Source organism: Hemitrygon akajei, chromosome 29 (genome assembly GCF_048418815.1).
Source record: "Hemitrygon akajei chromosome 29, sHemAka1.3, whole genome shotgun sequence".
Taxonomy (NCBI): Eukaryota; Metazoa; Chordata; class Chondrichthyes; order Myliobatiformes; family Dasyatidae; genus Hemitrygon; species Hemitrygon akajei.
The window spans coordinates 35,234,071-35,249,116 of NC_133152.1; the positions used below are offsets into that span (position 1 = coordinate 35,234,071).

Sequence of the window (15,046 nt, forward strand, 5' to 3'; positions counted from 1 at the left end):
AAAAAAAGACTTGTTATAATTCAATATTATAATGTTGCTATGTAAACAAATGGTGGCCGTTTATATGTTAAGAGTAAACATATTTGTTTAGCATAATGCCCCAGTAAAAAAAACAGTTGATACACTATTAAAATAAAAGGGGAAGAGTGTACCGTATAGCCTACAATATAATTAGGGACTATATGTTTTAGTAACACGTCGTTGCATGCGCTATTAGGCGCATATTGAGCATGCGCTATTAGGTGTGTATTGATCTGTATTTGTGTGCCAAGTTCGGGTTCTGCCATTAAAGAGTCATGAACCTGAGCTCCCGTCTCCAGCATTTTTATTAATAGCATTGTTGTGTAACCAGGCCACATACATAACAGTATTGAAGTAGGATTTTTTTGAGCATTGTGCATCATGTGAAATCAAAAGTAAATTTCCAAAACTTGTCAACGATTTACTAAAGTGTATTCATCCCATTTGTAATTACTACACTAACTTCCCTCAGGTACAATATATCAGCTTAACAAATCAACCAATTTGTTGATGTACAAAACAGGAGGGTCACCTTTTTTCAATGAATTCAAAAGAATAAATACTCTCCTTTCTCTGTAAGGTCCAACAGTACAGTAGATTTTCAACAGACCAAACCAAAATGAAGACAAATGTGTATTCAAGACCGATCTGGGAAATGATAATAGAGAAGCACAGATCTGGAAAAAGGTATATTACCATCTCAAAGGCATTTAACATACCTCAGAGCACAGTGTAGTCCATTGTGAAAAAGTGAAAAAAAATGAAACCACGGCCAAGCTGCCCAGGTCAAACTGTCCTAAACTTAATTGCAGAAAAATAATGGCACTTGTTAGAGAGGTTACTGCGACGCCAACAGTCACTCTGAGTGAGCTGCAGAAGTTGGTGATTGCATCTGGAGATGCAGTTCATGACTCTACAGTCTCTAAGGCCAGCACAAAAAGGGTATTTTTCTTTAGCCCTGGCTAAAAAAACATATCCTTGCCCTTAGAGACTTTGCAAAACATTACTTAGAAGATACTATAAAGACATAGAAGGTCTTATGGTCAGATGAGACTAAAGTGGAACTTTTTGGCCTCAACACTAAGTGATATGTGTGGCATAAATCTAACACCGTGTATCAGTCAGGTAACAGCATCCCTACTGTAAAGTATGGTGGAGGTAGCACCATGCTATGGGCTGCTTTTCAACAGCAGGGACTGGAAATTTGGTCAGTATTGATGAGAAGATGAATGGTACTAAATACAAACTGATCCTGGATAAAAACTTGCTAGCCACTGCCAGCTTAAACTGGGGAAGAAATTTGTCTTTCAGCAGGACAACACCCCAAGGAACACTGCCATAGCAACCATGGAATGGCTTCAAATGAAGAAAATTAATGTCCTTGAGTAAGCAAGTCAGAGTCCTGACCTTAACCCAATCAAACATCTCTGGCAAGACCTCAGGCTGCTGTCTACTGCTGCTCGCCAAATAACCTGGCATGACTTAAGCAAATTTGCAAGGAGGAATGGGCAAATCTTGCTCCATCACACTGTACACAGCTTATACAGACTTATTCAAAAAGACTACTGGTTGTTAATAGCTGCGAGAGGTGGTTCAACTAAGTATTGAGGAAGTTTGGTGGGGGAGGGTGAATACTTTTGAAATGCTGACATTTCAGCTTTTGAAAAAAAGTTTTTCATGCTTTACAATTTTCTCTATTTTTTAGGCTCTACTGTGGAAAAAAGGAGCATGAGATACTCATTTGTGTGAACAAAAGGATGAGGTATTCAGCCAATACTTTTCCTAGGTACTGTACATGGCAGTTGGGGAAAATCCATCACATTCACAAGTGCTCTTCAAGTAAAGAAAATCTGCTGTCCTGACCTATTTTGTTCACAGATGAACTCAGACAGTACCATGTTGATTTCAAAAAAATCTAACACGTGATTCAACTTTGTCAAAAACCACAGTGTATACAAGTAAATAAATTAGCTCAGATTGCCTAGTTTCAATGTATGCACTTGTTTCCGATTAAGCCAACTAACAAAGTCCTCCTCAAAGCATCTAAAGACTAGTGACAAAATTGAGAGAGTTGCCCACAGATTAGTAAGGCAATAGCTATTAGGAGTCTTGTATGCATAATCAGATATCCCGTCTCCAAAATCTTTACAATCCTCAGTTATGTCTTACTCCATTAGGATTGGATGAAAATCACTAAATAGTGGAAAGGGAAACCTGGAAATCTAACATTAACACTGAGCATCATGAAGTCTCATTGCATTACACTAAATAGTACTAGAAGCATGAACATTTCGAGTCAAGTAAGATGTTCTCCTTAAGGGTTGTCTTTGGTGGATCCCTCAGGTGGCTGTAGAGGCTGAGCCAGGATCCACATATTCTGGTGCAATGAAGGCACAAGTAAGTGATGGCAATGGTTAGTAGTTGAGTCTTTTGGTTGTTCAGTCTCTTCTTTTGTAGCTTCACCTCACACAAAATAACTTCCTGCTGATTGCAATCTACAATCCTCCCACAGCTGACAAATCCACATTTCTTCTTGTTCAGTAACATTTTACAAAGCATAGAGAAAGAGATGCACAGAAAATACTGTGAATGGGAAATTTCAACAGGAGTAGCTCAGTAGCAATACTTCTAGCTCAACTAGCCAAATCCTCCTGCTTAATGGAGGTCTATTGCAGTTGGGAGTGAACCATCATGAACAATAAACCTAGCCTCCTCTTCACTAATCCACTTGCTGTAGACACACACCTAATGACAATAAGGATAAATGTGAATTTATGGAGACTTAAGACAAACAATCAAGGGGTCATTTCCTGCAGTTTCAAAATGGCGCTGCAGATGGCGGCCTCGGTGCCGAGCTCTCTGGCTTTTTGTGTGTTTTTGTGTCTTTTTATTGTTTTTGTTCACTTTGCTGAACAGTTAACTGCCGGTTAACTGTCGGCTAACTATTACTTGGATTGCACTACCTGTATGTATAATCTATATTTTCATTTATATTTATCATTATTATTGTTATGAGCAGAGAGACAACATCTGCCGGAAGTAAATTCCTTGTATGTGCATAGGTACTTGGCGATTAAAGTCTGATTCTGATTCTGATTTTATAGCCGTAGTATATGTGTCTGTTTCAGCTGGGATACTGGTCAATGGCAACACTTAGGTAGGGAGCTTAACGATGATAATTCCATTGAATAAGTTGCTTAACTCTCTCTTGTAACCGGTCATGCCTGGCAGTTTCGTCATGTGAATGTTACTTGCTATTTATTAGCTCATGCCCAAATGCTGCCTCGTTCTTGATGCATGCAAGCATGGTGATGACAATTTGCAAATGGAATTGAACACAATCCAATCACCAGTGAACATATTCATTTCTGACCTTCTGATGGGTGGAAAGTCATTGGTAGGCTAAATGATCTCATAATCTATGGAGCAGATCAAAGCTTTACAGTCTTTCCACATCCATTAAGCGATGATGGTGATTTAACATATGAGGGGAGGACGAGACTCCAAGAACATTTCAGCCTTAACTACTACTGTTCAGCAGGTTAGTGTCAAAGTCAAAAATTGAATATTTGCAACCACTTTCAGCCAGAAAATAAGGTAATATTGGTCAGATGAATAGATGATTCATCACTGCTTCCACTGAAGGTCCCCATCATTACAGAAGTTATCTTACAGCCAGTTTGATGCAGACCATGATATTTAAGAAACAACCAAAAGTACTACGTTAAGGTAAGTTTACCGAGCCAGACAATATTCCAGTTGCCATACAGAAAACTGCACTCCAAGACCGGTTATGCTTCCAGAAACACTGTTTCTGTACCTTATGTCTCAATAATAAGAAAATTTTTCTAAGCTAAATACATAAATCAAATGCACTTAGTTTCCATAGTATTAAAAGAACTAGTAATCGTTTCAAAGTTATAGAAACTACCAATTATTTTAGTTTCAGTTCTTATCTTTCTGAAGGGTTGCATAGAAATTCAGAGACTTTTATATTTAATATTTTTGGAAGTAAAATTAAAAGAAGTCAGCATTTTATCAATATTAGATTTCTCTGAATGAACCATCTAATTCCTTAAGCTTTTTTGTTAGGTGCAACTATGACACATCTGGAAATATTATAGTGACTTTCGCCTGTCTTGCTACATTATTCTTGTTGGTTGCCAGTAACACATACTAGAACTATAGGCCCAGAAGAGAAAACAGATATTCCTGAATAACTTTGTGGAGCTGTGCAGTCAAGTCAAATTATGTCCAGGTCAAATATTGAAGTTGTGCATTTTCCAGAAATGATCCCTTGTATGAGACCAGGAGTGTAAAGCATAACTTGCTTTTCATTTCCCCTTTTTTTAATGAAGATGTAGAAACAAAATTGCATGCCTTTAGCGAGGACCGGGCTACATGAGAATAGAAACATGTAAAATATCAAAATAATAAATTCAAGAATAATAATTTGGGTGAGACTTTAATTTCAATGACTGTGTTCAATTTCAGACCTCAAGTAATTAAATTTAATAAAATAAAAATCTCACCAAACTACTTGTTCTCTCACAACAGCAACTGCATTTCAAGAATATTTAATTGGTTGTGAAGATCTGGCATCTCTTTTGAGACTGAAAAGTCCTGTACAAAAATAATTTCTCTTTTCTTCTCTTATTTAGTAAACTTTACCTCATCATCATGGACCAGCTCCTTCTTTACAACCTTCATCGCATAAATACAGTCATTTTTCTTCAAGCGTACAAGGAGAACTTTAGCATAGCTGCCACGTCCAATGACTCGTATTAGGTCAAAATCTTGCAAACCCAGCACTGAAGAAATCTTGATTCCATCAACACCATCAACCACAGGCTTGAGATCCTAGGTCCCAAATAAAATAATTTCATAAAACTCAAGTATAATTTTTGATTTACAATGACACTTCCATACAAAAAATAGTGAAGCAAAATTAATTTACCTATCTTAGAACAATGTACAGAATGACCCACTGAAAACATTGAATAAATATACGGATTTTTTTCTCTACAGAGAAATTGAGGGGAAATTAAAGAAAGTGAACCTGAGGCAAATATCAAAGTATGATCTTTCTGAAAGGTAGGGCAAACTCAAGGGGATAAATGGCTTACATCTATTTCTAAGATTTTACACAAAATTAATTTCCTGGAAAGAAATTCAAAGTACCATATATTGAAATGCTATTTAGATGCTTGTTTGTGCATACCAGATACACCACTTGAATACAAATGTTTGACTAATTTTAAAGTAATATTTTTAAAAACTCATCCATCCATCCATCTGCAACAGTTGTCTTATTAAAAGAAAGCACAACTTTCTTTTAAAAGTTGATGCAACAGAAGTGTCTCAGGCCGAAACTTAATCTATTTATTCATTTCCATAGATGCTGTCTGACCTGCTGGGATTTCCCTCAGCACTTTGTGTTGCTTTGGATTTCCAGCATTTGCACGCTTTCTCATGTTTATGATTTGAAATTTAAGAATCACTTAAGCATCAACAAGCCATTTGGTGCTTCAGGCTAATTCTGCCATTGACTATTTTCATGGCTGATCTTCCACTACAACGCATTTTCCTGCATTGCTATTGTGTTCAGAAATCTATTATCCAGACATCTATCTTTCAGTTCAGTGTCGAATGAACTAAAAATGAGACTACATAGCTTTCTGAAGTCCAGAGATTCGCCAGTTCTTGCATGGAGGTCTAGCTTTTATTCCAAGATTGTGACTTCTCATTCTAGATATGCAAGGGATAACATAACCCCTTTGCATCCACTTTGAGAAGCTACATATGTAAGAATATTGCCAGTTTCAATAAAATCTTCTAACATACTTCTAAATACCAGAAGATCCACACCATCTACTCTACTTCTTTTCATACAGCATGCCTGCCATCCCTGAATTCATTGAGTGAATCTTTGCTGCACTCCATCTACAGTATAGCAAGTATATCTTTTCTCCCCCAATATAGCTCAATGTCATTTCCATTAAATGAAATAGTTTTTACTCCAGATCAGATGTAACACAAAAAACACAATAATATGAAAAACAGGATAATAAAAACATAATAAACATAAATACATAAGATAGCTTATATACATAGATTAATTGTATGTACATAAAATGATGCTAGGTCCAGGAATGCCTGTATATAAGGCATATAATGCTATTCCCTATTCCCAGTTCCTCCGTATCTGTCGCAACTGTTCCCAGGATGAGGCTTTCCGTTCCAGTACATCTCAAATGTCCTCTTTCTTTAACAATCATGGTTTCCCTTCTGCCGTCATCAATGATGCCCTCACCCGCATCTCCTCCATTTCCCGCACTTTGGCCCTCACCCCATCCTCCCGCCACAACAGGAGTTCCCCTTGTCCTCACCTATCACCCCACCAGCCTCCAGATCCAGCATATTATCCTCCACAACTTCCTCCACCTTCAACAGGACCCCACCACTAAGCACATCTTTCCCTCTCTACCCCTCTCTGCTTTTCACAGGGATCATTCCCTCCGCGACTGCCTGGTCCACACGTCCCTCCCCACAGATCTCCCACCTGGGACTTATCCCTGCAAGCTTAAGTGCTACACCTGTCCCTACACCTCCTCTCTTACCACCATTCAGGGCCCCAAACAGTCCTTCCAGGTGAGGCAACACTTCACTTGTGAGTCTGTTGGGGTCATCTATTGCATCTGGTGCTCCCGGTGCAGCCTCCTCTACATCGGCGAAACCCGACACAGATTGCGGGACCGCTTCGTCGAGCACCTCCGCTCCGTCCGCCATAACAGACAGGATCTCCCAGTTGCCATAAGGCACCAGTGAAGCCTCAACTGGAGTATCTGAGCAGTTTTGGGCCCCTTCTCTAAGAAAGGATATTTTACCATATGAGAAGCATTTGATGGCTCTGGGCCTGTACTCATTGGAATTCAGAAGTATGGGGAAGGGGGGAATCTCATTGAAACCTATCAAATGTTGAAAGGCCTCAATAGTATGGATGTGGAAAGGATGTTTCCTATGGTGGGGGAGTCTAGGACCAGAGGACACAGTCTCAAAATAGAGGGGCATCCTTTTAGAACAGAGTTGAGGAGGAATTTCTTTAGCCAGAGAGTTCTGAATTTAGAAATCTGTGGTGGCTATGGAGGCCAAGTCATTGAGTATACTTAAGGCAAAGGTCGATAGTCTCTTGATTAGTCAGGGCACAAAGGGTAATGGGAAGAAGGTAGGAGATTGGGACTGAGGGGGAAATGGGTCAGCCATGATGAAATGGTGGAGCAGACTTGATGGGCCAAATGACCTAATTCTTATGGTCTTGTGGTCTACATTCAAACATACTTCCTTGCATTGGTTAACAGGATATAAACAGTGACCATTCTCCTTTTCCTAACCAGCTCAATGCTGCGGAAGAATCATTATAATCATAATTACAGAATTATAACTAACCAAACAAATAGAAGAATTAACTTTGAATCAACGTGAATTCAGGATCTAGGCACCACAACAGTCAGAATATCTCCAAAAAAATTTGAGCTCTGACAGAAATATACATAATTTATAAGTTCACTACTAATTGCAGAACCTACCTCTGAATCATCTGTGACCTTGTCTAACTTAGTCCGATTATGTGGCAAATATGGTACAACTGTAAAGGAAAAGGAAACATTTTATTGGACTGGCCTGAATTTTGATTTTTACAAAATAAGTCTCTCAAATGACACTGAGAAAAAGAAAAACACACATTTTTGAAGTAGAATTTGAAAATGTTAATCAAGCTTGTTACTGATGAAAGGTTGACCTAAATGCAATCTGTTATGTTTTTACTTGATCAACAAAAAAGAGAAAAAGCCCAAAATACATATTCCCTGACAAACCACATTGGAATTTTACATGCATCACCAAGTTTATCTCACATTCTTCTAAATAACCAGTGTGTACATTGCCAGTCAGCTTACTCTGTCCTCATAAGTCAACTCCACAAATCACTGTAATGAACCCAGAATCAAATTACTGAGTCTTCCACAATACCATGGTCCTAGAAGTCAAATAGATAGTTTGACACTGCTGTTGAGGTTCACCTCTGAAGTTCAGCTGTTTTTTCATGTTTGGCATATTTACACCAAGGCTATATTGAGTTTTAGAATCAAGCAGTCCTGGTAAAATTCAAAGTGAATAGACTGCAGATCACCAGTTGAGTGGATTATAATCCCAGAATTGTGGTGGGTACAATTCTGCTGCTGCCACTTCAATTTGTGAGTAACTAATTTTAAATTGCCAGTTCTGTTCAGCTTAACCCATTTAGTATGTTGGTAGTGCCACATCACACATGCATGAGATTCACAGAATATCCAGGCATGCTATGTCTCTTCTTTCAGAAATGTATTTTTATTCATGAAATATGCAGTAACACAATCCGGATATATCACTATCCTCTTTCACTAGTGAAACCATTCACTCAAAAATGCATCCAACTCTTTGCAGGTTTGGTATTCAAGCCTAGAGCTACAACAGCAACTATTGTGGAAATTATAACATTGAGGGAGTAATCAATATTAAATACATTTCATCCTCGAGGTAGAGATAAGGTGAACAATGCACTATAATTTCTTTAAACTTTTCTAATGATGTGATTCGTGGTTATGGTTAGGGCAAGATAAGGTTTGTTTTGAATCTAACATTAGAGAGGCAAACTGGACCATCTGAGGTTGATTCCGCTAAACTAAGTATTTGAGTAAAGCTAAGAAAATGAAAATTATTTTAAGATGATTATACTCAAGGGTAGCCCAATTACCCTAGTTTAGATGGAGTTAAAAGGTTATATGGGGTCTAAAATAGTAGATGCACTTGACCACAAGAACCAATAAAATCAGCTGCTTAACCGGCCCTTGTAAAAGAATTGAAGGAGAAAAACTAAGTGACAGATTAATAGATATTCATTGCTCACATGAAATGATGAGAGCAGAACAATGTGCAAACAACATCATCTGCGTCTTAAGAGATCCTAAGCTATACACTAGTAATCAACATTGCCTGTTATTAAGTACATATTTTGCATCTAATAAAAAAATACTGGATTTACTTATTTTTGTCTTGTCCAAGAACTGAGCCAGTTTTACGCAAGTGTCCTCAATATTAAAACAGGAGTGTGCTTTCATAGTGACTCTGTAGTGGTTACTTCTACCAATAATGTCATGGATTGACACAGCAGCAACAGAGTTTAAGCAAGTTTTATCCCTCACATCAGTTCTTCCACCATGTGCTGCAGGTGCCAGTCCAGCAACCATCGTCTTCAGAATGACAAGTCAGTGGGGAGTACTAAAAAGCCAAATAGAAGGACTTTGAAATTCCCCCATCAGAACAAATTTTGTGTATTAGTTTTGCTCAATGTTACTTCAAAATATTATTTAATATGCAAAAACAGGATAAATCACCTGGAGAAAGATAGACAGTGATAAGCAGAAGGTTCCTTTGTCAATATCTAACCTAACACCAGAAGTGTTCATGTGAGGAAATCAATGTTGAGGACTTCCAAGGCCATTTCCCTCAGTATATAATTGTTCGGCCACCTTTATTGTTTGACCCCTACCAAAAAACATGCTGAAGCATTGTGATAGTCTTGTTTGTTTGCTCACCCCGAATACATTACCTCATACTTACTAGAATGAATTCCAGTACTTATCCACAACTGTCATTCAGCAAAATGCAACACACACAAACTGCTGGTGGAACACAGCAGGCCAAGCAGCATCTATAGGAAGAAGCACTGTCGACGTTTCGGGCCAAGACCCTTCGTCAGGACTAACTGAAATAAAAGATAGTAAGAGATTTGAAAGTAGGAGGGGGAGGGGGAAATCCAAAATGATAGGAGAAGACAGGAGGAGGTGGGGTGAAGCCAAGAGCTGGAAAGGTGATTGGCAAAAGGGATACAGAGCTGGAGAAGGGAAAGGATCATGGGACGGGAGGCCTAGGGAGAAGGAATGGGGGGAGGGGAGCACCAGAGGGAGATAGAGAACAGGCAAAGAGTGATGGGCATAGAGAGTAAAAAAAAGGGGGGGGGGAATAAATAAATAAGGGATGGAGTAAGAAGGGGAGGAGGGGCATTAACGGAAGTTAGAGAATTCAATGTTCATGCCGTCAGGTTGGAGGCTACCCAGATGGTATATAAGGTGTTGTTCCTCTGCCAGAGAAAGCAGGATCTCCCAGTGGCCACACATTTTAATTCCATGTCCCATTCCCATTCTGATATGTCTATCCATGGCCTCCTCTACTGTCAAGATGAAGCCACACTCAGGTTGGAGGAACAACACCTTATATACCGTCTGGGTAGCCTCCAACCTGACGGCATGAACATTGACTTCTGTAACTTCCGTTAATACCCCTCCTCCCCTTCTTACCCCATCCCTTATTTATTTATTCCCCCCTTTTTTTTCTCTCTATGCTCATCACTCTTTGCCTGTTCTCCAGCTCCTTCTGGTGCTCCCCTCCCCCATTCTTTCTCCCTAGGCCTCCCGTCCCATGGTCCTTTCCCTTCTCCAGCCCTTTTGTCAATCCCTTTCCAGCTCTTGGCTTTACCCCACTACCTCTGGTCTTCTCCTATCATTTCGGATTTTCCCTTCCCCCTCCTACTTTCAAATCTCTTACTATCTTTTATTTCAGTTAGTCCTGATGGAGGGTCTCGGCCCGAAACGTCGACAGTGCTTCTTCCTATAGATGCTGCCTGGCCTGCTGCTTTCCACCTGCATTTTGTGTGTGTTGCTTGAATTTCCAGCATCTGCAGATTTCCTTGTGTTCAGCAAAATGCATTTATTTTTCCTCATTAACAACAAATATTAGAATCATATGCAAATTTCTTAATTATGGCTTCTATATTTAAATCTAAATAATTGACTTGACATACAAAAAGCAAGGGACCTGGTACACAGTCCTCTAAACACCACTGCATACAGCCTTCCAGTCACTAAAAAACCTGCCATCTATTAAAGCTGGTTTCTTTTCATTATGCCAATTTGGACCTAGCTTGATAACTTCCAATAGATTCCACATCTTAATATTTCCATTCCATACTTGTGAAAACAAGTATTTCAATTTACCCCATGAACTACATTGTCTTTATCATTTACTTCATTTGAGATGGCTGAGGCAATATGTTATTTAGAACCTTTTTCAATCCTCCTTTGCCTATAAGACCATATTCTTGGTTATCTTCTTTCCCTTTAAGTAATTACAAACCCACTAATATTATTTAAAGTAATTACTTTCCTTTTCCACTTTCCCTTAATTCCATCCCTGCATTTTCTCTGCCCTTCTATGCTTTCAGCAGAAACAAAATTCATTTTGTGCTGGGATAACTGCAGTCTTCATGCTCTATCCTGCTGACAGCTTATATACATGAACTGATTGTACATACATAAAGTGACGTTAGGTGAAGGAGTATTTGCACATAAGGTGACTGACATGAAATGATAAAGTGACAAAAGTGACTTTTGGCAAAAGAAGCTCTTCCATGTAGCAGCAAGACATGTGAAAACAGCAGGACATTGACTGTGTCGATGTATTATGAGTTGTCATCTACACTTGCAAGGTAACTCATTACCTGAAAGCCCTGTGATGAAACAATAAAAAATATTACAGCTGTACAAATCATGATATCCTGGTAATCATGATGAGAAAATAGATTTAGGTGAAAGAAATGACAAATGAAATGATACAAAGGTTCTCTGGGCATGGGTAAAGGAATAAAGAACCTCCGTGTTTATATATTAAAAGGTAGTAAGCTCACAAATCTAACCAAAAGAGTTTTAACATGGTGAATTTGTAGAAATGTTTTCTCCTGGAAGAGAATATGGAACTAGGAATTATTATCTAAAATAAAGGGGCTGCCCATTTGAAATGAAGCAATGTTTTTCTCCCTAGGGCTGTGGAACCCTTTTCCACAAAGGGCAGTGGGATCTTCATCTCTGGAAATTTAAAGGTAGAGATAGATTTATCATTAGTAAGAGATAAAGAACTTTAATTAGATTAGCATGATCGTGTTAAATTGTAAGGGAAGATCAAGGATTTGAATAGCCCTTTTCCTCCTACTAGCTTGTATGTTAACGCAATGGAAATCAGTCAACTTATTTTTTGACATAATCTTATTATCCACAAGAGGTCCCCAGAGGACAACGCCAAATTACTTTCTTACCCGTCAAAAACGAACAGTATTAATATACATAGAACATAGAATAGTACAGCACAGTACAGGCTCTTCAACCCACAATGCTATACCGACCCTTAAACCCTGCCTCCCATATATCCCCCCCACCTTAAATTCCTCCATATACCTGTCTAGTAGTCTCTTAAATTTCACTAGTGCATCTGCCTCCACCACAGACCCATGCACCAACCACCACTCTCTGAGTAAAAAACCTTCCTCTAATGTCTCATTGATTGTCACATCACTATCAAATGCAGCTCAATATTTGATACATCTGTCCATGTTGTTAATCCTCTGTGCTTTGATCAAAACTTTGTGGAGAATAAATGTTTATTTTTAATCTACATTCAGTGGTAACTTTATTAGGTACAAGAATGGAAGCCACCAATGTGGTCTTCTGCTGCTGTAACCCATCCACTTCAAGGTTCAACGTGCTGTGCATTCAAAGATATTCTTCTGCACACCACTTGTTATAATATTTGAGTTACTGTTGCTCTCTGTCAGCTTGAACCAACCTGGAAATTTCCTCTGACCTCTCTCATTAACAAGACATTAACAAGATGTTTTTGTATCTCGCACCATTCTCTGTAAACATTACAGCAGGCTTTTTCAAACTTCTTGCTCTGGAGAAACACTTGGAATAATTTTCAGGTCTCAGGAAACCCCTGCATAAAAATTATTAAATCTACAGCTCTCAGTATATTAGTGTGATTACTAAGTTGTAGATATAATAATTCAAAAAATAATTGTCAATGGTCTTTTGAGTAGAGAATGAATTTTTAGCCAAACTTTCTTGAAAAAAAAGGTAGTGAAGCTTAGCTTACCTTTCTTGAAATTAATCTCTTTCTTTTCTTTTCATAAATTTAAAAAACTCATAAGGGAAACCTAATAAATTTCTGTTAAATAACTTGCTTAAGCCAAAATGAAATTTAATTTATCTAAAGGTAGGCTGGGTAGATTTAATTTAAATAAAGGTTGTAGATTGATTTTAATTCATGCTATTTACAACAGGAAAATTTATTGACAACGTTAAATAGTAAAGTTACTAAAAACCATAAGCCAAAACAATACAAATAAAAATATAGCCTAAGACACAATTTTATACAAGGCTTTGAAACAACAGTTTCTTACTAAGTGACGTGGTCAGGCTGAAATATAGGCATAGCAAGTGAAATCTGTGCTTGTGTTTTGCTGCACAAATACTAAATTCTGGGTCAAACTTGAGATAAGCACACATGGATTTCACCTTCAACTGAAATGAGGCAATCTCTATCCTTGCTCTTGAGGCTTGTTAAATAAGGAAAAGCTTGCCTACACACGTAAGAAGTTGAAACTACAGCAAAATGTTTATTGCTTTCCTATGAATGGCAGGATACTCTTCTTTCACAGAAATCCAGAGCGTCCAGGGGTAGGACTTGAGTGCACGATCAGAATGCAACTCACAAAGTTTTGCCTCTTCTCTCAAAGTCAAGTTCTCAGGCTGAACAAAAGATTCAGAGAAATACACTTCAGAGTCATACACTTGTGTTGAAAGGAGAAAAAATACTGTTCACTTTGTTCAGCAGTTCTCCAAGTGGTTTTTAATAAGAGTCGACACTTTCTGATCCTTTCTCACTCTGCAGCCCAAGCAGCAGTGGAAACATTTCAAGATTTCCTTTTGCAGCATGATTTTTCCAAAGATTCAGTTTCCTTTTAAATCCAAGAAAATTTGTCACTTGAAGTCAAAACATTTTCTCCAGGACCTTGCAGAGACTTGTTCAACTGGTTCATGTGATGAAAAATGTCTGCTGAGTAGGCGAGTTCCTGCAGCCATTCTTCATCTTCAAAGCCCTCAGCAAAATCTAGCCTACTATTGTTTTGAAAGTACTCCTGCAAATCACCTTTCAGCTCAAACACCCTGTTGAGAACTCTTTCTCTGCTAAGCTACTGAACTTCTGTATGTAGCCGAAGATTGCTGTGTTCATTGTCGTGGTATTTACACAGTTTTTTAAAAACATTCTCGAGTGAACTGGTCTTTGTTTAATACAGTTAACCATTTTCGTAGCATCATCCAGAACTTTTATCATTTCATCTCCAAGAGTTTTTGACTTCAGCACCTCTCTGTGAAGAAAGCAGTGTGTCAGGATTTTTTATATAAGAAACGAAACCTCTCATGGAGGCAACCATTGACAGGGCACCATCACTACAGATGTCAACACGATTCCTCCAAGACAGACCTTTTGTTTCCAGTTATGAAGACAGAACTTTAAATACATCTTGGCCTTTGCTCGTTTCAGGCAGCTCTTTGCAACAGAAAAAGTTTTCTTGAATTTCACCATCATTTACAAACCTTACAGTGCTACAACATGACATTTATTGGTGAAATCTGTTGACTTATTAACCTGGATAGAGAAGCTGTTGTTTTTCTGTTTATCACACAAAACCTTTTCCACATCCTGTGACATGTTATCAATATGTTGACTAATAGTACTGTTCGAGGGTGGCTGCCTTCTCGCCTGAACAATAACTATGCAAGAGTCCAGTCTCAAACTACTAAATACGGACTACTGTGCTCTTCTCACACACACAGAAGATGTGCTATAGGCTACAGTCACAGTTCACCAAGGCTGCAAGGGCTTTTGGATTAATGGTCAGTCTGAAGAAAACAATGATCCTCCATTGGAGGCCCCCTCGTGACATTTACCACCCACCTTAGATCATCACTGACAATCACCATCCCACTGCGGCTGAGCAGTTCACCTACTTGGGCAGCGTCATCTCTAAAGACGCTTTGGTAGTAATGGACTTTGACAACTGACTCACCAGAGCTAGCAGTGTCTTTGGGTGCCT

General features: G+C 38.5%; 1 protein-coding gene across 4 annotated transcripts in view; it reads right to left on the bottom strand.

The window, feature by feature from the left end:
* prkcz (protein kinase C, zeta) overlaps positions 1 to 15,046 on the bottom strand; it is a 349,250-nt gene that overhangs the window by 137,043 nt on the left and 197,161 nt on the right. For all 4 annotated transcript variants that reach the window (XM_073032157.1, XM_073032160.1, XM_073032159.1 and 1 more), the window contains 2 exons: positions 7,608 to 7,666; positions 4,693 to 4,881 (listed from right to left, as the gene is read on the bottom strand). In XM_073032157.1, the coding sequence (XP_072888258.1) occupies positions 4,693 to 4,881; positions 7,608 to 7,666 (248 nt within the window). The remainder of the gene's footprint in view (positions 1 to 4,692; positions 4,882 to 7,607; positions 7,667 to 15,046) is intronic.